The sequence below is a fragment of the Hordeum vulgare genome, chromosome 4H (genome assembly GCF_904849725.1).
Source record: "Hordeum vulgare subsp. vulgare chromosome 4H, MorexV3_pseudomolecules_assembly, whole genome shotgun sequence".
Lineage (NCBI taxonomy): Eukaryota > Viridiplantae > Streptophyta > Magnoliopsida > Poales > Poaceae > Hordeum > Hordeum vulgare.
Genome location: NC_058521.1, coordinates 545,039,012 through 545,066,064, shown reverse-complemented (window position 1 = coordinate 545,066,064; position 27,053 = coordinate 545,039,012). Strand labels below are relative to the sequence as shown.

General features: G+C 46.8%; 3 protein-coding genes across 16 annotated transcripts; 1 reads left to right on the top strand and 2 right to left on the bottom strand.

Moving 5' to 3' along the window:
* Nucleotides 1–5,910: 5,910 nt before the first annotated feature.
* LOC123449405 (yrdC domain-containing protein, mitochondrial) lies at nt 5,911–8,604 on the bottom strand. The gene is made up of 5 exons (XM_045126619.1): nt 8,414–8,604; nt 7,662–7,883; nt 6,902–7,077; nt 6,519–6,810; nt 5,911–6,370 (listed from the first exon to the last, which is right to left on the bottom strand). The coding sequence occupies exons 1-5, from the start codon at nt 8,488–8,490 to the stop codon at nt 6,313–6,315; spliced, it is 825 nt and encodes a 274-aa protein (XP_044982554.1). The 5' UTR covers nt 8,491–8,604; the 3' UTR covers nt 5,911–6,312.
* A 99-nt stretch (nt 8,605–8,703) lies between these two features.
* Nucleotides 8,704–19,751, top strand: LOC123449403 (elongator complex protein 5). 13 transcript variants are annotated; one of them, XR_006632006.1, is made up of 12 exons: nt 8,704–8,977; nt 9,075–9,167; nt 9,381–9,556; nt 9,645–9,691; nt 10,829–10,898; nt 11,210–11,436; nt 11,534–11,623; nt 11,740–11,815; nt 11,958–12,211; nt 16,047–16,139; nt 18,072–18,164; nt 19,383–19,751. XR_006632006.1 is itself a non-coding variant. In XM_045126616.1 (10 exons), the coding sequence occupies exons 1-9, from the start codon at nt 8,808–8,810 to the stop codon at nt 12,161–12,163; spliced, it is 1,155 nt and encodes a 384-aa protein (XP_044982551.1). In that variant the 5' UTR covers nt 8,704–8,807; the 3' UTR covers nt 12,164–12,211; nt 19,392–19,751. The 13 variants fall into 13 exon arrangements, 3 of the variants coding, with proteins under 3 accessions (XP_044982551.1, XP_044982552.1, XP_044982550.1); XR_006632007.1 differs by having other exon boundaries at nt 16,023–16,139; XR_006632010.1 differs by having other exon boundaries at nt 8,706–8,977; nt 11,958–15,798; nt 19,392–19,751.
* Nucleotides 19,752–20,008: 257 nt separating this feature from the next.
* LOC123449402 (endo-1,4-beta-xylanase 5-like) lies at nt 20,009–24,138 on the bottom strand. Of its 2 annotated transcripts, XM_045126614.1 has the most exons (5): nt 23,903–24,138; nt 23,757–23,806; nt 21,701–21,923; nt 21,459–21,622; nt 20,009–21,352 (listed from the first exon to the last, which is right to left on the bottom strand). In XM_045126614.1, exons 1-5 carry the CDS (start codon nt 23,985–23,987, stop codon nt 20,117–20,119), a joined length of 1,758 nt encoding a protein of 585 aa, XP_044982549.1. In that variant the 5' UTR covers nt 23,988–24,138; the 3' UTR covers nt 20,009–20,116. The 2 variants fall into 2 exon arrangements, with proteins under 2 accessions (XP_044982549.1, XP_044982548.1); XM_045126613.1 differs by having other exon boundaries at nt 21,459–21,923; nt 23,903–24,128.
* Between the last annotated feature and the right edge of the window lie 2,915 nt (nt 24,139–27,053).

Below are 27,053 nucleotides of genomic sequence, written 5' to 3'. Positions count from 1 at the left end.
CCTTCTGAGATACCAGTAGAGCACCTTTATAGTCACCCAGTTACGTTGCGACGTTTGATGCACACAAGGTATTCCTCCGGTGCCAGTGAGTTACATGATCTCATGGTCATAGGAACAAATACTTGACATGCAGAAAACAATAGCAATAGAACGACACGATCAATATGCTACGTTCATAGTTTGGGTCTTGTCCATCACATGATTCTCCTAATGATGTGATCCTGTTATCAAGTGACAACACTTGTCTATGGTTAGGAAACCTTGACCATCTTTGATCAACGAGCTAGTCAACTAGAGGCTTACTAGGGACAGTGTTTTGTCTATGTATCCACACATGTATTGTGTTTCCAATCAATACAATTATAGCATGGATAATAGACGATTATCACGAACAAAGAAATATAATAATAACTAATTTATTATTGCCTCTAGGGCATATCTCCAACAACAATGCCAGAAAAGCTTGATGACCTTCAAGGGCACATGGCAATTGCATCTCATGATAAGTAAGTGTCGAATCCCACAAGGAGCGAATAGGAAGACACTACTAACCCCACGACTATGTTGTCAGCATGGTTACGTTCACAATCAAACCATAGTTTGGAAATAGTCTATTCTATCAGTTGCTAATAAGCGGGAATAAAAGGGTTTCAACTAAACCACAAGTTAGAATACGAAGATAAACTAAGTTAGGACATGAAGTAAAGAATGGGTCTTTGTAACCACTGGATGGAATAGAGGGAAATGCGGTGTCTAGGCTTCGATCTTACTGGTATTAGAGGGACACCTTAGTGGCACCAAAATACTAGTATGAGTATACATGCATGTGATAACAAGATCACTAGAAAGGACGTCTCCCAATATTAAGTGCAACGCGAGTAGATACTGGATCGTGCCACAAAGACTAATTGTGCATACTAGATCATACCTAAACCTAGAACCGAACCAATCACTCAAACATAGATTGAAAGCACAATTGCTCCCTAAGGTGGTTTTGGTAATTAATCACAACATATGCATTATTGGACTAATGAGTTTATCCACTTATATTTCAGAAAAGTTCAAAGATGCTTTGGCTATAGGATTGTGAGGATATGCCCCTTGATGCAAGGAAGGAATAGGATTGGCTCAAGCTTAAAGCAAGAAGACTCTTCATTTTATACTTTGTGAGAAATCACTTTGAGTCCATTTGAAAGCCAATGCTATTAAAAGGGGATGAGGTATTATGATGAATTGGTTGCTCAAGTGCTTAGAGGTAGCCACCAAAAATACTCAGTCATTCTCCCACAAAATATCTCTATCCAAACCCAAACCAGCAAAATTGGTGCCACCAACAATTTCCACTCGTCCCTACCGATTTTACACTTGAGAGAACCTATGCCAAACCCTACCATCTCAGTACCACCAACATTCCTATCAGTGCCACCGAGATTCAGTGTCAAACTTTCTATTGAGAAGATTTCACAAATCGGAATTTCCGAGTTTGCAATCGGTCTCACCGAGATTTGGAAACTGGTCAAGGTCATCATATCAGTACCACCGAGATTCCTATATCGGTCTCACCGAGAATGCAAAAGTTGCCACATTTAGTGCAACTCGATACCACCGAGATTCATTCCGGTGTCACCGAGTTGGGCAATAATGTTGTAACGATTGGATTTTGGGGGATGCCTATATACACCCTCCACCTACCCCTCATTCGCACAGGAAGCACTCAAAACATACTTACACTTGCCAGCTCCATTTTTGTGAGAGAGAGCCACCTACTCATGTGTTGATATCAAGAGATTCCATTCCAATCATTTGAACCTTGATTTCTAGCCTCCCCAAGTTGCTTTCCACAAGATCAATCTCTCCTATCCCTGCCAAATCCGAGAGAGAGTGATTGAGTGTTGAGGAGACTATTTATTGAAGCACAAGAGCAAGGAGTTCATCATTCTACCACGTCTATTACCTTTTGGAGGGTGGTGCCTCCTAGATTAGTTAGGTGTCGCTTGCGAGCCTCCTACTTCGTGTTGTGGAGTTGAACCAAGATGTTTGTAAGGGCAAGGAGATCGCCTACTTCGTGAAGATCTACCATGGGTGAGGCTGGACTTTCGATCCTACAAGTGGTATCAGAGTCTTGGTCTTCATTGCATTGGTTTCACAACCTAGGAGAGTATGGCGTCTGGTGAGGGAAATTATCACCACAGAGGTCCATATTTCGATGACACTAATTTCGCTAGGTGGAAGCATAAGATGAAAATGCATATTCTTGGTCATAATCCTGCTGTTTGGGTTGTTGTTCGTGTTTGTGTGCAAGGTGATTTCTTCGGAGAAGGAAAAGAACCGAATCGTGATGCGATAACGGAAGAATTGAAGATGCTACAATTCAATGCTCAAGCTTGTGATATCCTGTTCAACTGCTCGTGTCCCGAAGAATTCAACGAAATCAATAGCCTTGAGAATGCAAAGGAAATTTGGGATAGTTTGATTGGTATGCACGAAGGAACTTATTATGTCAGGGAATCTAAGTTGATGTGCTTCAAAGTCAACTTGACAAGTTCAAGATGAAGGATGGTGAAGGAGTCGTCGAGATGTAGTCTAGGCAAGCCCTCATCACAAATGAGATTGCCGGCTTAGGAAGTGAAGAGATGACCGACAAATTATCATCAAGAAGATACTTAGAGCCTTGGATGGAAGATACGACACATCGTGCACATTAATCCAAATGATGCCAAACTACAAGATCTCAAGCCAACTGAAGTCATTGGAAGGATTGTTGCTCATGAAATGTCTCTCAAGGACAAAAACGAGCTGCACAACAAGTCAAGCGGTGCTTACAAAGCTTCAGTCGATGCTCCCGGTCTCATGATGTTAGTTGGGAGACCGAGTTATAGGATCGATAGTCGTACTATCAAGGGGGGCTCTCGAGTGAGTAGCTTAATCGCATCGTTCATTGAGAGCTCAAACCATACGCCCGGGCAGCCCGCCCAGTCACTGACCGATCACAAAAAATCGACCCAGCCAGACCCCTCATACCCATCTCAAATGCCCGGACTGACCGACACCCCTCATATCCATCTCAAATATGAGGATGATATGAGGGCTTGCGGACGCGTCCGGGCATGCCCCGTCAGTCCGCCACGTAGGATGCGACCCCACCCGGACCATCTTTTCTCTTTCTTTATTCATTATTCTCTCTCTCTTCTTCTCCACCAACCACATGCAAGTGACCGGACATATGAGGAACAATATGAGAGTTGCGGCTGCGCGGATGAAAAAGTAAGGGTTCAAAACGGAGACGATACATCTACCCACATAATTTTAAAGTGGGCAAGTGGATTTCATGGGATGTCCACATCTGAAGAACACAATACAGGAGCACAGTTAGTTCTCCCTTTAGACTACAATAAACCAAAATGAACGGCCAACAACATGTAAAACCATTAGAGCATCTACAATCGGACTACTTAAACCTGTCGCAAACACCCGCGTGGGCTAACCAGACACTAACTGGTCAGAAAAAACCGATCCGACATGACGCCTCAAACCGCCCTCAACCGTCCGGGCTGGCTGGCATCCCTCATATCTAGTCCAAATTTAGGGCGGATATGAGGCGTCCCAGGCGCGCCCCGGGCGTGTCTGCCACATTCACCCAAGCCACGTCTATCCCACCCAACCCAGAAAACCCTCCTCCGGAGCAAACCCTAACCTTACATCACTCTACTCCGCTCTGCTTCCCTTTCTCCAATCAGTCAACTCCTGAGCGTCGGCGACCAAGTCCAGTACCGACAACCAATCTGATGGCAGCTCCGGAGACGAGGATGAGCTGGCGCTCCGCATCACGCTTGACCGCTTGCGGGGTGGATATGTGCGACAACTTCGGTTTAGGTGCGACGCCGCCATCACCGACCATTCCTGCCAAGTGCGTGGATCTGCGAGGGCAGCTCAATCGGTGTCGCCAGCCCGACGACCTCCTCCACCTCCGGCCACTGCTCCACGCGGGCAGGGGTGATTTCTAATGCCCGCTCCACTGGAGCCGCGGATGCAGACTCGGGAATCGTAGGCGCGTGTCACGAGAGACAGAGGGCAAGGGAGATGGGCCCCGCTTTGAACGCGGTTGCGCAGCCCTCTCGCCGCCGTCGCATGATGCCGACGGCGGTGCGTGACGAGGATGAGCGTCTCCTCCAATGGATGTATCGCCAGTCACTTACAACGGCAGAGGCGGACGCCCGACGACTCCGGAGGATCAATGCCAAGCAACTTTGGCTAGGCATTGAACAGTCCGAGCGGGCGAAGGCAGCGACGGAGGCGACAAGGGTGGCTAAGTTCAAGTAGAAGCAGGACCACATTGTTCGGCGCTTGAAGGGCTACATCTTCATCTTCGATTCCGAACACCGATGACTCCGTCGTTGACCCACCTCCTGCCACGGATGCTTACAACAGTGCCGGCGGCCGAAAGGGCAAAGGACGTGCGTGTAAGTGGTGAAGCTCCACCATCTAATCTGTAGTAGTATCTAGTTAGAATTTGACGTTTGAACCATGTGACCTATGCCCGACTAATGATCTTTTGGTGTTGTTTATATGTGAATTATGCCTGTTTGCTATCGGTTTAGTGTCCGTTTCCCCTCTATTTTTCTGTTTGATGATCTACGGACTACATTGCATGATTTTATATAGGATACCAAATATGAGATACGCAAATATGGATGTGAGGATTTGGGACTATCAGGTCATTGTCCGAAAACACGCCGCGGGTGTATAGGGCTCCGGATTTAGCGAGTCCGGGCTGTAGATGCTCTTGCCTCCCATTCAACTGAAGCGTACACCCGAGAAAGTATTCCAAACATAAATGGCCACCTTACAGCCCATACATCAACTGGATGTGACGCATACAAAGTTTTGACTCCTATCCCTATCATGTTTAAGCATGAGCAAACATGTATACATATTACAAAGGGGATGTAATTAACAGTTCGTTGATTGCACTATGAGCTGGAATCTTCGAACTGGTGATACCCATCGATGCACAGATATATAAACTACAACACAAAGGAAAACTTTTAGAGTGTACTACATGAACAAAAGCTTCTAAAAACGGTGCCTACAATTGACATAACAAAGCCAGTCTGATAATAAAGAAGGAATTTGTTTCATAACACAAACCATCAAGCTGACACATGAGCTAAAAGCACAAGAATCCAAGTCTAGCATTCCAAGCTCCAGCGCTTAAAGATTGTACATACAACGCTGAATGTAAAATTGACCAGTCTTAGATGTTCTGTAATAAGTAATATGCACCTAATACTGTCAGTTAGGCTTCAGGAATGCACATAAGGCTATATTCACACCTATAGCATGACTGCAATCAACATCTATTGTGTAGCTACTAACCACACTTTATCATTTCATCCGGACTTGAAGCTGTGAATAAGATCAGTTTATCAAGTGAAAGGACAAATTTATTTTATTACAATGTATTCTTGTAGCAAATGTCAAGGAGGAATTGTCCATGGCCATTCTTAACACTTTAATTAGTTTAAAATAAGGTGATAGGATGTAAGCATCAATTCATTTCCTGCAAGAAACTGTGTATTGCACTGCTGCATACTCACTATACACCCAGATATGCTAGCATATACAACTTCATACAAAACCATAAGACCAGGACAGAGAGCAGCCAACATATGCAACATCTATTTCATAAGGAAATCACTAGTAAATACTACAGGCAATGGGTTTTGGTTGGTCTGTGCACATAGCTGCATATTTCAAACTTTTGTTGAAAAAGTAGTCAACCATGTTTCTGGAACAAATCATCACATAGTTATCTCCACGGCAAAAGCTGCCAAATAATAATAGAGCAATTCTCTTGTCTGGAACGCCCTAGATGCCAAGTGCTAACCAATCAACCTAACACCATGGTCATAAGAAACTTAAATGAAATCCATGTTGCGTTCCAAACAAATAACATCAACTCTGCTGTTATACTGTTGAAGACATCGCATCATTACAATATGTTACACAAAATAGTTAACATGTCCCTCACTGTCTACATAGAATCCATCTCAGGTTCTCAATCAAGATCACTTTCCTGTAGCTTGCATACGAGTGCCACTGTAATCTACTACGTATATTAGAATGAACTGTACCAACTGAAGGTTACAGTAGATTGCAAGTCTGTAAGGGCATTGTCGTGGATATTGTTACAAGCAAAGAAACTAATGCTTCAACCAAAAAGTTACAGTGACACAAGAGTATATTACAAAGAACATCGCATACTCTGCTACAACCTAATTAAACAGGAGATGAGTATGAAGGTACCAGCTGCTATGAAGCTTCAACAAAGCCAAAATTTCCAAGGATAGCCGTTGTTTCCTCCCTCGAACTGCACAAATATACCCCATGTTACAGATTCGTGTCAAATTGAAAATTGTATTAAAATTGGTACCATCTCTCAATTGGATGAGAGCTATTAATAAAAATCGATGTTTCCCAAAGAATAATAAAAAAAATTGACATCACTATTGTTGTACCTTCCATCTCTCAATATCTTGTAGACTCCTGGTGTTATTAGGTCAACAATTGTTGAACCAGCACGTCCAGAAGGAAGCATACCACCATCAAAGACATACGAACAGTGTGGCCATAGATCCCCGAAATCCTTGACACCGACGCTACTAGGACGACCACTTAAGTTGGCGCTTGTAAGTGCAAGTGCACTTCCAGCACCACGAGCAATGGATCGTATGAAATCCAATTTTGGCACACGTACTCCAATGCTGTCCAGACCAGGATTAAGTGATCTCTCCAGTATACTGTTCTCACCTAATATGTAACGAATAAAGCATATATTCAGTACCTAATGCAGTTTAACAAAGAAGCTTGACAAAACTGAAATGTAGTGTAGTATCCTCACCTCGCTTTAAAACAACAGTGACAGGCCCAGGAAGAAGATTATGAAGCAACCCATGGGGCAAGTGATCCACCATGGCAAACCGTGATATTTCTGGGACATCAGCAACACAGATGGCCAGAGGGCGTGTATGTATGCGCCCTTTGATTTCATATATCCGATTGACCGCTTCTGCAGAACTGTCATGAAGAGCCTTTTCAGAAGGAATCATGGATGAACCCAATCAACTAAAATTCAGCGAGAGAAACTCCAAAATGGAAGTCTTAGCTCAGAAGGATGCAATGGCCATTCTAACCCATCATGGATGAACCCAATCAACTAAAATTCAGCGAGAGAAACTCCAAAATGGAAGTCTTAGCTCAGAAGGATGCAATGGCCATTCTAACCCATCATGGATGAAGCCAATCAACTAAAATTCAGCGAGAGAAACTCCAAAATGGAAGTCTTAGTTCAGAAGGATGCAATGGCCATTCTAACTCTAGGTGAAAGCAATCTTCAGAAGTAACTAATGAAGGTTTCTGAAATTTATTCAAGGTGTTTACATCATGTATGACTAATTTAAATACGGGTACAGGACTACAGATTTACCACAACCTGATTCAGGAGTAATTCATGAAAGCAATGTTGGACTTTCTGTGCTATGCATCACACTGCATCACTGCAGTAAGTTCTAATTTGGAATCAACATGAAAACGACATTTAAAAGAAGGCAAGGAAAAAACTAAATCTCCTAGGACACAAGAGAAATTAAGAAAACACTAACCATGCATCACAAGCAAACCCGTATATTGTATCGGTGGGCACCGCAATCACTTGCCCCCCATTAATTGCGTCGATTGCTTTCACGACATGATCTTGCGATGCTGGAAGAATATGATCCATGCTGGCTTCTATTTTGTGTGAAATATTTTCTGACACCCTCGCTGAGCAGGACACTACACGATTTGTCTCATGCAGAGAAGATAGTCTGCTGACCTTAACAAAGCTGGGAAAAAAAGTGTATTAGTGGTGTTAACCCGAATGAGGATTTCACAACATCTCAATAAAATAACCCAAACACATAGCTTTCATGTGCCCCAATAAAGGAATTTCAATAAGCATCTGACAGTTGCCAAAAAAAAAAAAAAGAGGAACAACAGACAATTATGTCTGAAAAAAGACAGTTAGGAGCAAGTAGTTGCCCCTACGAGGATTCCATAACAGCTCAACCAAATTAACAGATACTAGTTCTCATGTGCTAAATAAAAGGGATTTCAGTGAATAACAGGCAATATACTATCACAAGTAAGCTAGAAAAGAATTTGCAGAAACAACATATACTAATCTTTATAGCAAGTCCGAGCAATCATGTCGATTCAAATGAATTATGTGATTGCAGGGATGCAACTGCAAGTAGCAATACGAAACTCAGTGCCATGGGAACAACAAGCCGTCTAGCAAATTTCTTGGCAAGCGGGGGCATCAATTAGGGGGGCAAACGGACAGGAACCACAGAGACGAAGAGAGATACTGTACCTCTGAGCCAGCGGCTGCCTGGCGGGGGCGCGAACCAGCGGGAGCCTCTCCCCCGCCGCCCTCGCGCACGCCTGCATCTTCCCCGCTCTCCTCTTCTTCCCTCCTCTCGCCGCCGTCGCCGCCGCCGTCGCCGCCGCGCAGGAAACGAGCAGAGGAACCGGAGAAGCCGGGCTTAGAACAGGGAGGAGGAGTCAAACGTATCCGACATGGAAAGGGGGAGGCCGCACTCCGAGTCTGCCTGACAGGTGGGACCCACGCCGCTCCTGAGTCCCGACTTCCGGGAGCTCTGCGAAAGAGGCCAGAGGGGCTCTTGTGCAAAAGCTCCACCCTCTCGCGCTAGGGTTTAAGGTTCTGAGTCGGGAGGCGCCGCCGGCGACGACGACGGGGAGCTGAGATGGCGGACGCGGCCGTGAGGTGCCTCCGGGACGGCCGCCTCGACGGCGAGCACGCGCCAGCGCTGGCCGTGGAGGGCTCCCTCCAGTGCTGCCCCCTCGCGGCGCGCGCCATGCTCCACGTCGCCGCCGCCGTCGCCTCCAACGCGGCCGCGGGGAAGGCGCAGGCCAGGTACTGCTGGGATCCTCTGTGTTATGCTGCTTTAGCTTGGCCTCGTCTGGATAATGACGCGGGTTGCTGGTTTGGCTGGCAAATTGTGGTGATGCAGGGGACTTGTGGTTGTGGCGTTTGACCGGAGCCCGGAAGTTTACCTGGATGCCATGCTTCGGCACGGCCTTGATTCGAATGCACTGAGTCGATGGTAAGATCTAGCAGATCAATAATTTTTAACAGGGAAACGAACCAGAGCTTTAGCGTAACCGACAATTCGCAGAGATTGTTTTGTGTGGAATGTTCTGCTGTGAACCGCACATAGCATTTCCTTCATGCAGGCCAGAGTTTAAATGTTCATGATGATAGAATTTACATGAATGTGCAATACCTATGTTTCAGAATTTTTGCATTGTTGCAACAGTGTTCGGATATTGGATTGCTACTCAGACCCACTCGGGTGGAAGAAAAATATCCGAAGTCAGCAGCATCATGAGGACAGTGGAACACCGTGCTCATCAAACAAAGGCAACATCACAATTTTCAGAAGCGTGAAGGATGTTGATAAGTTATCGTGCTCCATAATTGATCTTGGAAGAGGTACAATCCACCACATAGCTTTTTGACTTGTTAATTTCCTTATTTATGCTCATGAAGCTAATGCTACACTGTATGCTATACATATCAGGGTTTGAAGGAGAAGGCAAGACCTATTTTTCTGTTGCTCTCGATTCAGTATGTACCTTGATGGAAACTTTTTTTCTTCCATGGAAACTGCAAAGCTTACTTGGGGCAGATTTTAATACAGTACTAAGTATGTTCTCCCTAAAGATAAAACTGGTTGTGTATTGTGTTAATTGCAACCCTGGCATACTTTGCCACACATATTACCATACATTTGTTCTTCTGCTATAATTTAGTACTCCCTCTGTTTCTAAATATAAGCCCTTTTAGAGATTTCAATACGGACTACATATGGATGTATATAGACCTATTTTAGAGTGTAGATTCACTCATTTTGCTATGTATGTAGTCTGTATTGGAATCTCTAAAAAGGCTTAGGGCCTGTTCGGAACAAAGGAAAAGTAGAGGAAATCGATTCCTAAGGAAATATTGCATTTTTTGGCGTTCGGGACAAAGGAATCCCTCCTTACCGATCCTCCGGAAAGTTTCCCTTACCTGCATTTTGACGGGAAAACAAACATCCAGTGCTACCTCATTTTTTTCGCGCGGTTGGAGGCAGTGGAAGGGAATAAGCTACCGAGACATGCACGCAGGGACCCACATGAGCAGTAAGAAATTGGTTGATCTTTCACCTTGAGGCCCACATACACAAGCATCCAACCAACTTGGGACCCATAAGTTCTGGATTCCTTCTCCTGTGTTCCGAACGTAAATGGTGTGGCTTCCTGCAGCGTTTTTCATCCTATGTTTTGCATCTCTCTTCCTTTTCCTTTCCCTTGCTTTGTTCTAAACCTATGTTTTCTATTCCTCTAATCCGAACAGGCCCTTATATTTAGGAACGGAGGGAGTATTCTCGATGCTTATGGAACTGGCTGCATTAAAATGCGAATTCCAGAAGTCGTGCCAAAATTGAATAGTACACCTTAATCTTGTAGTTAGCAGTTGGTGTAATGAAGCTCAGTAGCTTTGGGTCATTCGGAACAATCAATCGAAATTATCAAACCAATATCTCACTTTATCCCCATCTGGATAACACCAACATGTCACCTACAAGTATTTGCATTTTACGATTATAACATGACACTGTTTATTGTTTAAAGCAAACCCTTCTTTGCAAGTTCATCACACTTTTACAATATTATTTAAATTCTTTGATGTTTAACAGAAAAATCCTTAATGACATTTCAGATTAGCTCTATGTTAAGGCATGCTTCAGTGCAATCAATTTCAGGCCTTCTTAGTAATCTTCGGAGCCATGGTATTATTTCTTCTTTTATATTTTCCATTTGTGCTCATGGCGAAAAGTAGATACAATCAAAATTCAGCATTTACATTAATGATGCAGTATATATTGTACAAAATGCATGCTGTATATATCTTGTAATGTCCACGGATATATGCTGCACAATTGCACATCAACTAAAGGACCACACTTGAGGATATCTTGAGCAACACACCAACTAAATGGACTGTACTATCAATATGAAGCATTCATATGGTCTAAAAGGTTGATGTACCATTCTTCATGTGATGCTTACAGTATTAATGTGTACCATCCTTGTATTTCAGATCAGATATCATCAATCTTCTGGCTAATGCATTCAGATCTCCATGAAACCAAGTTTTCCCGAGCTTTTGAATGCCTTTCTACCATGGTTGCTTGTGTAGAGCCAGAAGTTGTAGATTCTGTATATGGAGAAGAACGTAGGGGGGACATGTCTTTCCTTGAGCATAACTATTCGAAAGCAAAGTTCCATGTGCGCCTGAAACGAAGGAATGGACGGGTGAAGCATCTGGTAAGGCTCTTGGTCATTTGCTGGGCAAAACTTCAACATAATTCTAAATATACCACACTGTGAATAATATTTGATTGAAACTACCCTACCTATGCAGCATGAGGAGTTATGTGTTGAGGGATATGATGTAAAATTTGTTTCTGCTACTTCTGTAAGTATGGAAGTGAACCAAAGTCTACTACCTAAGGTTAGTTCATACATCCCAACCTTTATATGAATGATATTACTAGCACATTTACCTTATTACTTGGTTTGGTTTCTGTAAAAAATATTGGTTATGAATTGTGATATGTTGGCAAACAGGTTCAGTTCAATCTTGAGCTGTCAGAAAAGGAACGGAGTGACAGGGCAAATGTTGTTCTTCCTTTCGAACATCAAGGTACTCTACTACTCTCATAAAATGGAGTTATTGACCAAAAGTTAGTGTCAGTCTTAAGTTTTATATGTCACATTTTGACTACCTGAGCTGAATTGATGAAGAATCAGTAACTGATTGCTACTTGCTCTTACCTTAATTTCAGGAAAGGGCGAGCCAATCCGTATATATGATGGACGGCGATCTCTCCCGGAGGCTCGTCAAGATCTCAATTTTACTACGGCAGCTCTCCTGGATGAAACAGAAGCTCTTAAATCTGCAGACACGAAGGGTGAAATTCATTACCTTCGTGATTCTGATGATGAGCGACCTGACTCGGATGAAGACCCCGATGATGATTTGGATATTTAGCCACAATGTGAGCTCTGTTTATCCTAGTGGTCAGCTATCAAGTCAAAGGTAACACTTACTGAGAACTGCCGACTTCTGTTATTAGTCTTCTCCATTCGTTATTCCTTATGCCGATCACAAATGTTTAGTGTTCACGGTGCTAGACTGAGGGAGTATGTCTTCTGTTGTTGGTTACATAGAGGCTACTTTTTCTCACAAAAGAGAACTCCCTGTTCTATCAAAAGAATATTACCCACACTCCCAATGGCGGAGTGTATTGGAGACCAAACCAGGCCATGGCTAGTCCTTATCGTTGTATTTCATCTTAGGAGTTGGTACTATTTGGCCCAAGAACCACTGATGCCCACTGAGGAAGCAGTTGACACCTTCAATTTGTTTCATGCTCCGCCACTGCGCACTCTTACAGTCTTACTGTTTTGAATTGTGAGTAAAAGTGTGCATCTAGTTCCTTCTCTAAAAGAGAAACACCAAAAAAAAAGAGAAACACCAAAATGTATTTAAACTAATACAAATTAACATCTGACAACTGATATGTTCAAATGACATAGTAAAATTAATTTGGACACATACTGACTTGATTATATTCCAAAGACCAGTTTGCACCCACTGAATCGATTACAACTCAATTGATTCTACACACAGCAAATCATGTATGCCTCCCAAAAATTTCCTTGTCACCAAGCAACATAAGCAATACCAAGCCCCCAATCCAAAATATATTACTGATTACTGAACAAGGCCGTCTTACTATAACATCCGACCGACCTGTATTCAAAATAAGAAGCGTGCTCTGGTAGTTCCTCCATGAAAGCTGGGAGATTTTCGCGTGGCAGCCATCTAACATGCCCCAAATTCTAGTGGGACTCGCTTAACACACCCTAAATATCCAACCTGGATTCCGACCAGTAAAGCAACCTTGAGCCGATTTTCTGAGCCGAAGAGGCGTGCGATGGGTGAGGAGATTTCTAAGTTGCCCGAGGCCGGCTTCATCAGAGAAGTCAACCACCCGGTCTGGCTGGCCAACCCAGTTATGGTCCCCAAGAAGAATAAAACATGGCGCATGTCTATTGATTACATAGATCTCAATAAAGCATGCCTCAAAGATTCTTTTTCGCTCCCTCACATCGATCAGGTGATCAATTCGAAAGCAGGCTCCGAGTGTCTCTTTTCTGGATGAGTACTTCGGGCACCATGCTATCTGCATGAGGGAATCCGACCAACCAGCGACTTCCTTTATCACGTACGGAGTTTTCATGTCGGCTCGGACGAAAGTTGTGCCGTTACTTCTAGGCAAATCCGATAACAGTGGTGAACCATGTGCTCTGTCCAATATCATCAATAACAGTGACACGACTGGTCGGGTGGCGAAGTGGGCAACATAGTTCCTTCCTTTCAAGGTAAAATACCAGCCCAGTCAGGCCATCAAGTCGTAGGTGCTCGTCGACTTCGTGATCGAGTGGACAGAAGCCCAACAGGCAGCCCCTAGTTAAATCGATTATCAGCATTCGACATGTACCTCGATGAATCCAAAATGCTCCCCGACCTGTGTAGTAGCAAAACTCCTCCAAGAAAGATTCTCTTCAACACTTTGATGATCGATGACATCCTCCACTGAATTCACATCCCTAGGGAAATCGATTACCAGCACTGGGCATGTACTTCGATGAATCCAAAATGCTCCCCGGCCTGTGTTAGTAGCAAAACTCCTCCAAGAAAGATTCTCTTCAACACTTTGATGATCGATGACATCCTCTACTGAGAATTCACATCTCTGGTGTTTTAGAGTAGTATCAAAGCTCCTCCAAGGAGCGAGTTTAACAATTATGCATCCCGCGACAAACTTGTTTGGTAACTCACACTTAAGGAATTTGATTTCTTTAACGATGCACTGTATCTCATGAGCCTAGTCTAACACACGACGATTCTCAACCATCATGTAGTCATGGAACTGCTTCATGGCATATATGTTGCCTCCAGCATCAGTTACGCCGAACTTAGTTTCTAGCGCATCTCGCATGTTCTTGGTAACCAGGTCCGGTTCAGGAATAATCGCTCCTTCAGGAGCACTACCAACGCTTAAAATGCGTACCGTAAACGGGTTTTGTTTTAGTGTTGTAGCAAAGCCATGAATCGCAAATTGCCTACAAACCTTAGGTTTTTGGATTGATGGAAAAATTAGCAATTTCCCCGTTGAATTAATCCAGAAATAAATCATGATAATAACTTGTGCAGTATTAATTTTGTACTTATTTTTAACCATGTAAGCATGTTCTAATCATACAACGGATACATCTATGTAAATAGCAAATACGACCAACATAGGAATCAACAGGAAAGGGATGAACGGATTATACTCTCCAGTTGGCTAGGTCAAAAGCCACAACGGTGGCAACAACATCCTCGGTAGCCTTCTTTGCGGTTTTAGAGTTCTCACCCATGTCGAAGTCGGAGAGGTTGAGGATGTAGTCGAAGTATAGGACGAAGACGAACAACATCGAGTAGTCACGTCGAAGACGCTCCCCAAAAACCTAATCGCCCTTCTTTTGGTGCAGGATCGCAAAAGACGGGGTTCTGGAGACCTGCTCTCCCGTACAGCCATGCATGTAGTTGACGGGATAGGATCGCCGGAAGCAACGGTAGCGAGCGAAACAACGGCGGGTTGTGCGCGAGGAGGTAGAGCAGATGCGATTTGATATGGGTCACGGCTAGGGTCGCCGATGCCTCCAATATATAGGCGGACGTGGTAGGGAGACTTGGGGTTGGACCAACGCCCGGGTCGGCAGCATCCCATGATGTGATATCTCGGATTTGTAGCGCATCGTTAGTGACTCGTAATTAATTTCCCATTAATTATCTGTTCCCAATTGGCTAAAATTAAGTGCACGCATGACATAGGTCTGAGCTCGGCTTGGCTCGCTCACGAAAAACAACGCGCGCTGGGGCGAGACATGGCATGACGAGGGGGGCGGAGGAGGAGCGCATTGGAACCATTGGTCTTCTCAAGCTTCAATGGACATGCTATTGAAGGTTAAGAAGAGAAGTGGTTCCAGCGCGCTTTTTCGCCGCCACCTGCCATGCCACGTCTCGCGAGCGTGTCGTGTTTCATGAACGAGCTGAGCCGAGCTCGGACCTATGTCATGTGTGCGCTTAATTTTTGCCGGTCAGGAAAGAATAATTAATTACGAGTCATTATCGGACACGCTATGAATCCGAGACTTTGCATCGTGGGTTGTTGCCGACTTGGGTGTGGGTCCAACCCCATAGTCTGCCTACCATGACTGCCTATATATTGGAGGCGTCAGCAACCCTAGTCGTCACCCAGACCGCATATGCTCTACCTCCTCGTGCACAACCCACTGTCGTTCCACTCCTACGGCTGCTTTCGCTGATCTCACCCCGTCAACTGCGTGCACAGTTGTACGGGACAACATGCCTCCGAAACCCCGTCCTTTGCAATCTTGTACCCGGAGAAGGGACAGTTAGGTTTTTGGGGAGCGTCTCAAACTCGATTGCTCGGCGTTACTCGTCTTTGTCCTCTACTACATCCTCGACTTCCACATGTGTGAGAGCTCCGAAGCCAGAAAGAAGAAGGCTACCGAGCATGTTGCCGCGAGTTTGACCTGGTCAACTGGAGGGTATGATTTGTTCATCCCTCTCTTGTTTATTGCTATATGTTGGCTGTAATTGTTGTTTACATACATTTATCAGCTGTATATGCTTATTACGTGCTTCCATGGTTTAATATTAGTACAAGATTAATATGCATACTGCATATATGATTATCATGATTTATTTCTAGATTTAATCAATCGGAAAATTGCTATTTTTTCCATCATTGGCATTGTGTCTCCTACATTAGACCAAAATGCGCTATGCGTTGCAGATCCTCTTGAACGACTCCAACCAACAACGTGGTCAAATACGAGACTCTCATTCATGGTTTGCGTTTGGCCATCTCCATGGGCATTCACAAGAGGTGCGTGGCGATTCCAACCTCATTGTCTCCTAGATCACAAAGAACTTTGAAGCAATAGATCCACGGATGATTATGGATCACTTTGACATGGTCAGCTGGCTTATGGATCAAAATAGTTTTTGATTCCTATGGCTTTTCCTATTCCATGTGCTAAGGTTGTTGAAGTGTATATGTTGATTGCCTAGTTCTTTCCATCAGTTTGGAATTTTGGCTAGTGCATGACGCTTAACATGGTATTAGAGCAACTCTAGCAGACCCCGCATCCCGCCCCGGCCCGTAAAATAACCGCCAAAATGCGGGTCGGGGCGGAAAAACCAGCCCGATCAGACCCCTCATCCCGCCCCGACCCACAAAAAATTTTAGGGGGCGCGGCAAAATCCCGACCCCAACCCGGGAAAACGCGGGTTTCCCCCTCGCGGCTGCGGTGCCCTGCATATAAGCGGAAGCGGTTGGTGGGGGGACATTTCATCCCGCGCTTTCTCCCACCAACCACCTCTCCTCTCCCCCCTCGCGCCGCCGCCGGCCGCCGCCCAAGATTCCGGCGACAGCAGCCGGCAGGAGCACGCCGGAAGGCCGCCACGTGCACGAGGCCTTCCCTCCCTTCCCCCTGCGTCAGCGGGCCGCCATATTTGCAGATCTGCGGCACTTCATCGTAGGCCGCCGGATTTGTCTTTTTCCGGCCGTCGGTTGCTGCCCGAGGCGATGGAGTGGTCGGGGAGCCTCTCCCGCAGCCCAGGCAAGGGCACATCGCCGCATGCAGGCACGGGTTCGTCCGCCCGCCGCCGCCGAAGGTTTGCGGGCATGGACTCGTTCGGCCGTCCACCGGGCTCGGCGCTCGTGCATCGTCTTTGTGGCCTGCCGATGCCGCTCATAGAGTGCGACGACTGCCGGCGCCAAGTGCTGCGACTCACTTCGGGCACGCCGACGCACCCCGGATGGGTGTTCTACAAATGCGAAAACGACGGGGTACGTGCACTTGCGGTAGCTCGTTCCATAGCCCATTCTTTAGTTCAATTGCGGTAGCTCACTTCGAGCTTGCTCATTCTTTTGTGTAGGACGATGGATCCTCATTTTGGTTTTGGGAAGGCCAATACATTGATTTGTTGATAGAAAGAAACTTAATAGATGTTAGTGCACTCCTTAGTACAATCGAAGGCAATGATGCGGCTGCATGTGCAACTAGAGGGGAAGCAACGTCTACTTCTTTGGAACCAAAGATGAAGAATGAAGAAAACAAGATCAAGAATCCGAGATCAACAATGAGTGCATGGAGAAGATATTGCTTCAGCTAGTGGGAGCAGTTATGGAAGTTGGAAATCTTCTGAAATGCATACTTGTGGTTCTTGTTTTCTTTGGTTTTGCTATTCTAGCCAAGATTTGGTGATATCTTTTGTATCTATAATGTTGTTGCAAAAGCAAAGAAAAGCATTGTGCTAGATCAATTTAAGTTGCAAATCTAAGTTTTACGGGCTGGGAGGAGCTGCGCCAGATCAGAACCCGCAGAAGCCGACCCGTAAAAAAAGTATATTCCGCGAATATGCTTTTTTACGAGTTCATTATGCGGGGTCTGCATCTGTACCAGCCCGTGCCGGCACGCAAAAGCGGTTTTGCGCGAACTGCAAACGCGTTTTGCGGGCCGGCGGAATGCGGGGTCTGCTAAAGTTGCTCTTAGGGCCTAAGGTCTTGAGTTCAAGTCCTGGCTTTTGCAGTTTTTTTTTTCAAAAAATTGTTGCTGCTCCTTCTATGTCCACGTATAAGCCTTTTGAGCCATACCTCCGAGTACAAGATTAATATTAGTACAAGATTAATATGCATACTGCATATATGATTATCATGATTTATTTCTGGATTTAATCAATCGGAAAATTGCTATTTTTTCCATCATTGGCATTGTGTCTCCTACATTAGACCAAAATGCGCTATGCGTTGCAGATCCTCTTCAACGACTCCAACCAACAACGTGGTCAAATACGAGACTCTCATTCATGGTTTGCGTTTGGCCATCTCCATGGGCATTCACAAGAGGTGCGTGGCGATTCCAACCTCATTGTCTCCTAGATCACAAAGAACTTTGAAGCAATAGATCCACGGATGATTATGGATCACTTTGACATGGTCAGCTGGCTTATGGATCAAAATAGTTTTTGATTCCTATGGCTTTTCCTATTCCATGTGCTAAGGTTGTTGAGGTGTATATGTTGATTGCCTAGTCCTTTCCATCAGTTTGGAATTTTGGCTAGTGCATGACGCTTAACATGGTACTAGGGCCTAAGGTCTTGAATTCAAGTCCTGGCTTTTGCAGTTTAAAAAAATTAAATTGTTGCTGCTCCTTCTGTGTCCACGTGTAGGCCTTTTGAGCCATACCTCCGAGTATATTCATGTGCTGACTTCCCGCGTCACATGTGAGAGGGGGTGTTGAAGTGTATATGTGGATTGTCTAGCCCTTTTCATTAGTTCAGACTTTTGATTGTGTTGGTTAGTGCATGAAGCTTAACAAAGGTCATGTCTTACGGTCAACATGTGCTTTGATACTATCTTTTAACACCCAACACATCCATGGTGTTTGCATAAAAAGAATGTTCCGAATTAGAACCAATTAGAACCAACCGGGAACAACTAACACCAACCTGCCTATAAAAATCTTCATATTTTCTACACTGCTACAAGTTCTTGTGTTCGAACTTAAGACTTTTGTTGATGTTACTATGGGAGGAGAGAACATTGTAGAGCAATAAGGTACTCTTTCAGTATGGCTTTTATCAAGTACTCCCTCCGTCTAGTTCTTCTCAACTACAATTATTTAGGAACGGAGGGAGTAGTTTTCATAAAAGAAGAGAAAATATATCATGAAGTCAGTCTCGCATGTGTGGAGGAATTATATAATACTTCTTCATTCACTATTATAAGATGTTTTGTTCGTTTCAAAAACAAAAATTATAAGATGTTTTGGATATTTCATTATGTACTACCGGATTGAAAGAAGTGAACAAACACACTAAAGCATGTCTACATACATCCGATTTAGAACTTTTTTAGAACATCTTATAGCAGTGAACGGAGCGAGTAGCATTTAGTGATTTACGAGCTCAATTGATGTATGCCCGGCAGTTCTCGGTTGTCCACATCAACTAGGTGTTTAGTTCCATTTTTTTATTCATATTTCGTTTCTATAATATGAGCATGTAACAGCACATTTTCTTAGATGGGCGCTTATGTAAAATGAATCCTTTATTGCCTCGTCAGGAACATCAGGCGCTTGCGAAAATTCTAGGAGGCGTTCACTTTGCGTGGGCGGCTGGAGCTACTGCATAGTTATGGTTGAACAATTTAAGCACCTGTATTATGTATAGCTTCGTGAGCATTGGAAGGCAACCTTTGCAAATCACTGGGTTTGAAATTTCTTGGATGCTCAAGACTAATGTGTTGATGGTAGCATATCGAATGAAAGGTCATATGCCCCAATGCGATTTTGTAGTTTTGTTTCGACGTGGATGAATGTTGGCTAGTGTGTCAGTCGCTGAAATGGGTCCAGAACAAGAGGATGCGACATGTAACACTGTTTTTTCAGTTATATGAGAATATACACCGGGCTATTTGTTTGCTGGATGCTTACTTCTGTTCATTAATGTTTGATGGCTAGTAGTAACTGATTGTTCAGCCTTTGGTGAATTTCCATTAACTAAACCAGCGTTAAACGCGTGACATGCTTCATTTTACTGTCGTATAGAGGATGGCAGAAATGACATGCAAACTTGTACTGTATATTAAGAAGAACAAATAGAACTTCTTCATTCATAATTTATAAATTGAACATATGATCCATCGCCTCTCCAGGACTGAGAACTCAATCTCATGGGCGGGCGCCAATGAAATCCCAACAACAATGCTCTAAATCAACAACAATCAATGGCAGGCATATCTGAAATCACCGTATGGGCGCTAGCTAGACGCCTATGCATGCTAGTACCAGTATTAGACTAGACGTGTATGGTGTACTCGTCGTCGGACTCCCTGTGGACGCTGAGGCTCTGCACGACGGTGGAGTTGGCCGCCGCCGCCGGGTGGGTGACGGTGACATTGTAGTCCCCGTGGAACAGCTCGGCATCGTAGTGCCCGTCGGCGTCGGCCACGCCGACGTGCGAGCTCGTCTTCCACTCGGCGATGAGCTTGTCGACCGTGTCGCCGACGGGGAGGTTGTTGAAGTTGTCGTCGGTGAGGCACATGACGTAGCAGCCCTGCGGGTGCCACGCCGTCCAGAGCACGATGCCGTGCACGGCCGGGTGCGAGTACACCTCCCTGAGCACCTGCTCCAGGTGGTGCGCCTGGTCCGGCCCCGGCTTCACGTCGATCTCCGTGAGCCAGATGGGCACGCCGGCCTGCGACAGGGTGTCGAGCGCCGCCCGGACGTAGGGGATGTTGGGCGTGGCGCCGAAGTGGCCCTCGAGGCCGATGGCCATCCGGACGCCGACGCCGTTGCCGGGGAAGGCGTCCTTGATCTGCGACAGCTTGCTGAGGTACTTGCTGGGGAGGCCGCTCTGGTCGGCGGGCTGCTCCAGCGTGTTGAAGTCGTTCATGGACATGAGCGCGCCGCCGTCCATGCCGTGCGCCTTCTGGTAGAAGGCCGCCGACGCGCCCGCCCCGAACTTGTCCTCGAAGTAGTCGAAGTGCAGGTTCTCGTTCACCACGTCCCACGCGATCACCTTGCCGGCGTACCGCGACATGACCGACTTCATCCGGTGGGCGGTGGCGGCGCGGAGCTGGTCGCAGCTCAGGGCCTTGACCCACCCCAGCTGCGTGCTGGGGTCGTCCCAGAACACGTTGTGCCCGCGCACCGCGATGCCGTGGGCGCGCGCGAACCGGAGCATCGCGTCGGGCACGGAGTAGTCCTCGTGCCCCTGCGTCCACTCCGTGCTGTACCACTTCATCTCGTTCTCGAAGGTGGTCACCGTGAACCGCTTGGCGAACCACTGCTGGTATTTCTCGTTGTTGATGATCTCGTGGCTCATCGCCGACCCCAGCGGGAAGCCGCTCCGGACCTGCCGGATGTGCACCCGCGCGCCCGGCACCGGGTTGCCGGCCGCGTCCCTGGCGCGGAGCCGCACAGTCCTCTTCCGGGCCTGCTTGACGGCCGCGTGCCGGTGGGAGCTCCACTCCTCCTTGCTGAACGGCTGCAGCGACACGTTGTCCACCCACATGTCCGCCGTCGTGTTGCTCTGTACGCGCCCAAAAACAGAGCATGTAAACCATCGTGCGAACTCCCTTTTTTTTTTTTGGCCAAGAGCATGCATGTAGACAGGAACGCTGCAGGTCTTTTCTTACCTCGAAGTAGAGTTCAGCTGGGCCGGAGACGGCGGCGGTGAGGCCGCCCTTGAGGATGGACCAGCAGCCGGACTTGGCGTCGACCCCGCCGGCGTGGATGAAGTTGTCGGCCGTCTTCACGACGGCTATCACGTCGGCGCTCCGGTCGCTAACCTGCAACCAAGCTGCAACCACAAGTCCTTTGTGAGCGACCGTCCCCACAAACTCTGAAGCTAGATAGATGGTGGCAATCAGATTCAGACCTGAGAGGGTGTAGTGCGTGTCGTTCTGCAGGAACACCTTCTGGCTGACGCTCTGGTACGGCCGCGTCCGGTTCGCCGCCACGGCGTACCTGTTCCCCGTCGGCGACGAGCCCTCGGTGACGCTGCCGTACCCGAAGGCCGACCAGCCCTGGAGGCCGGCGCTGAAGTCCGAGTTGACGATCACGCCGCCGCCGTAGTGAGCCTCCAGCGGCTCAGCCAAGCACTGCGCATGCACGCCATCATACACAGGTCAGCTCAATGAGAAGTTACCAGCAGTAACAAATTAAGTCAAAGCGTGCGGAAATCCAGATTAACAAATCGTACTAGAAAGCAGTAGCAACTGACGAAAACTACCAACCGAACATGTCAACGTCTCGGTGAAAGTCACTAAAAGTTCGTCACCTTACCGTTCAGAACTAGTGCAGCTGACAGTAACCGTCGCCAAACCGTGAGGATTCAGAGTGTTCAGACAAGCACGCGCATGCCAAATTATATTTTATTTACAGAACGTTTGCTTTTGTTTGGTAAGTTATCACTGGCCGGCTGCCTACTAGTTTCGTCTTCCATGCGACTACTTGACCACAGACGCTGGTGACCTAGAAGAATATTGTTTGACTCTTGCCTGCAAAAGTCCAGGTGATGGCATGTCTAATAGCGCCTAACATGAGACTAACACAAAAGGTAAAATAAGTTTCTTAGTGATTGCTTTGGGCCCTTGTTTCGGCGCAATTGACTTTGGTTGAGCTCCTGGCCTGGAACATTTCACACATGCAGAACAGAAGGAGGGCTAATGACACTATCTTCACCAACCAACCGGGGAATTAAAAGGTCAGTCCAAAAGCTAAGTGCCCGAGTAAGCACATGATAATTAGTGTTTCTGGGTTGGGTGCAGTGGAAAAGTGAGTGGAACGAGGGCGTGCATGCGCAGCTGCGGTGTGCGGCGGACACTGGGGTACACACGCCCTCCCCTGCTTGGCCTTGGCCGAAAAGCATGGCCATGATCACCATGTACATTCATCCCCAACTCTGATCACACCCAAAGTTGCGTTCACAAATCACTATGATGGTGATCGTGAGTGCACTTGTGAACAAGTCAGCAACTTGCCAACGCGCATGGTGCTACTGCGTGTGATCCGTGCAGTTTTTTAGTTGTCGGAACAGGAATTCCTGAGTGGAACTAGAATTCCTGCCAGCCTTTCACCACACGATCACATTGACGTTGGTGTAGTTTAGGTAGCAGAAAGGAAGAGGGCATGTTGATGTTGTCGCCGGACCAAGCAGCCAAGATGCATGGAAATATACTGAATGTTAGGCTGGAAACGTTCGGGCGGGCTGGAATATAGTAGCAAGGGGTCAAAACGACCCGGCGTGTGGTGCGCCGATGAATTCGGCGTGACTCTGTAGATCTCGATCGACCCGTTGTTGGCGTCACGTCATGTTTGCACACGGCTTTAACACCGATTTCTAACTTCCTAGTATATATTAGTTTGGTTCGTTCCCACAATGCACACCGGTGCAGTGCTCCCATCTGATCACCCATTTGAGCAACATGGACGGACGAACATTAGTAAATGGGAGGAGGAGGAGGAGGAGGAGAAGAAAAGTTGGCGATCGATGGGGCGGGGTCATTAGTCACGACCTCTTTCTAAGCTGGCATCATCGATCACTAGCTAGATCGACGTGTGCGCGCGCGAGACCTAGCTAAGCTAGGTACCAACGCATGTATGCAATATGCACATGTCTCGATCGTCGCCCGCTAACTAGTGGCCGGATCAGTGGACTCCGGCCGGCCAGCCGGCAAAGACCGATCGGTCCCACGAGGCAGCAAAATTGGAGAATCCCCGTGCTGATCGATGGCCAGTGCACACGCACGCATGGGGCTAGCGCACACGTGTCACTGCATATAGCTTGTGAGTAACGGCATCGTCGATCATGAGCTGTGGAAGGCATCAAGCTGACGCAAAACAACAGAAATATGTGCTGCATCCATAGTAGCAGTAGCTGTTTTGCACATGCACGTGACCATACGTGTGCATACACGCACGTACGTACGTACCTCGGAGCTTGACGAGTAGTCGTAAGGAACCGACTGCACCATGAGAGCGGCTGCGTGGAGAAAGGAGGAGGAAGCATGATTAATTCATGGCGAATGACTCAAGATAATTCATTGGCCGTAAGATCATAGGCCAGCTCGAGTTTTACCATTGATGAGCAGCAGCTGGGCAGCAGCAGCCCACAGCAGGAAGAGCACGGACGGCGATGTTGATCTCCCCATCGTAGCTCTCATCTCTCTACCGATCGAGGAAGGCTAGCTGTGGCCGGGATGGTTGGGAGAGGAGGAGCGGGAGGGAGATTTATAGCGCGCGGTGGCTCCGGCGGCGAAGCTGTGTGGGTGTCTGTTGTTGTTGCAGTTGCACCGTTGCATGCATGCGCGCCGTGGCCTCGGTGTGTGGGCACCCTAGCTACTTATATAGCCGCGCTTGTTAGGGCCAGCACACATGTTATTCCCGCGTCGATCGTCGTTGCCCCGTCTACTTTATGTTCAAACGGAAAGGGACTAGGACCGTAGCTAGCTCGCCGTGCGTGCTGCGGCTGCCGTGGTAATAAACTAATTTGCTACGGCTCGATCGATCGGCTACCTGGAAGCATTAACTCACTGTGTGTGCGTGTGTGTGTGTGGCGCCCTACGCACTAATCCTAACTCGTTTGGTCCCTTTTGACCTGGCTCGTACTCGTATATGTGTGTGGTGCCTCCACTCATCGATATGCATGGTCGAGCTCGCCGGTCGTATGGTTCCGGTTAAGTCAGAACGTCTCTCGCTTTGCTGGCTGCTTAATTCTTTTTGTATATATATGGTCTTATTAATATAGAGGTGCAAAATAGCGCTTGATCAACAATGGTTTTCCGATTAGAAAGCGGGTGCATGCGCTCATGTACACACGCGTGGCACCACGCTAGAGATAATCGACAACTCGCATTAAGTTTCCAACATGCGTCCCCGTAACTCCACCGCCCTAGCACGAGATGGCACTTAGAGCATGACTAATACTCTCTCCTTTTTGGTTTAAAGGGGCCATCTTAAAAATTTCAGATTATTTGTTGTTGACATGTCATCAAGAGTCAACATTAACTTCGACTCATACACATGTATTTTCCAACCTCTCCCTTTCTATGTGAGATTTCCATTTTTTGTTGTTTCTCTCCTCCACTTAGGAACATTTTTTCAAGCGAACCATAACCCCTTATTATACTTCTTTTTACGGTTTGCAAACCTCACAACACCTTGGTGGGCTGGGCACCCTTAACCCGGACAAATTCACAAGTGCTCTTACATTTTGATGGCTATTGGATGAGTCGACGATGCGGTACAAGCGCTAAATTGGTTTTGAAATTCCATGGGACGAATCTGATTAAAACCTTTTCAATGCTGCCGCCAAAGGTTATAGTACCATGACTTTTTTTTTCATTTGCTTGGCTCAAAGGAGTTCAACCAAAAAATAAGCCATGAACCTCTTACTTGTATCAAGGCAAAAAAAATAAGAAAAGACACAACATGATGCCTTGCTTACACAAACAGGGGCGGAGCCAACAGATGGCCCCATGTCGATTTCAAGTAGTATAGCTACAATAAACGCCCTATGGTCACCAAAGGATTGGTCTGGGTCATGTCTTCGCCCTTGCGCAGAAAAAAGGGTATTGAACTTTAATCGTGGAGGTCTCACCGCCGCTAAGATGGGTCAATAAGCTTGCTTCTTCGAGAGCTTATCCGCATCTCATTACTCGTCCGTCCCAACCGTCATCAAATGATCTCCTCATCTTTCCTCCATTACTTATTCTAACCGGGTTTACAGGTCTTCATCGAATTTTACATTAGCCTTTGACGCAAAATTTGACTAATAAATTATGAGTTATATGTCAAACAAAATACATCACTGGAAACTTATTCCGAGCGTGAATCCAATGCTCTACTTCTTAGGCATATAACCGTTATTTTGTTAGTCAAATTTCTGATGAAACTTGGCCATGAAACCCGAAAAAATAAAGTACACCACATTTTTTTTTTACTTAAATATGTTTGCTTCTTGTACATCGATATAAAGAGAAACATTTTATCTTGGTGCAAGATAAATAGGACAGCCATCAAAAATTATGTGAGGTTTTTTCTCACAAAAGTTGTGCGCTATTAGCTAGTACAAATATTGACCATTAGGTCCTTAATTAACCCTTATTTTTTTAATTTTTAAAAACTCGGCACACATATCATCCCCGGCGGCAAATAAAATGAATAGCTCATCATGTCGGCACTGCAAGGGATTTTGGCCCCTCCCGTTTTCCAGACGTTAGGCGCAGAAACTTTCGTCCCCGGTGTATGGCGGTTACTGGTTAACAAACTAGCAGCAGAATCTACGGCTAGCCGGTGCAAGTTGCGCGCGACGGTTGCTGACGGGCGCACGAGTTAACGTGCACGGTTCATCAGGCACGCCCGCCCGCCGCCACACCACGAGCCCGGCCGCATCACGCCCGATCGAGCTTAGCTACTAGCTAGTGGCCGTGGCTGTCGACCGTACGTCGGCGCGCGCGGGTGGAGTGCCGGCGGCGGCAACGGGCTCCGACGTCGACGCACGCTCTTGCTTGCGCTGCCGGATTAATCCGCCCATCAAGTCGCAGCCCGGCCGGCCCGCACGTATGGTGCAGCGGCAATCAAGCAAGCTCGATCGGTGGTAGGAGTAAATGCCCCGGTTAAGCGACCGGCCGGATGAGGTTCCGGCGGCGGCCGGCGTTCTTGCATGTCCCGGCCGGTTGCCTGCCGGTCACGGCGTGTCTACGTACTCCAGTCTGTCCGCGGAATGCTGATCGTTGCCACGAGATGCGTTCCGTTCCGTGAGCCAGAAGCAAGCTTGGAAAGAAACTACTAAATGGAATGGAAAATGTGACGGACGGTGACGGTGACGGTGACTGCATGTGCATGGCATGCATGTGTTGGTTAGTCTATCCTTGCAGGCTCTTATCCAATCTGAACCGTAGCATGCTTCGAACACAGTAGTACGTCTCTGTGCGCCTCCTGTCTGGGTCAGAGCACTGTATGTGTAGACTCTCAGTAGTAGTCAGTACTCGTACTACGTATGTTGGCGGGAGTTAATGGATGAATGTGATCCATTGACCTTGAGGCGCGCGTACGTGCGGTGCGGTGCGGCGCTTGAAGAGAGGGAATGGGGGCGGAGGCCATGCATCTACTCCCTTGCGCCGAAACCATCTATCCTGGGGATCGTGCCATGACGCGCGTGGGGGGTACCTGAATCTGAATGTGCGTGAGCGCTGCAACGGCTGCGTCGTTCCGTTCTGTTGAGCCGC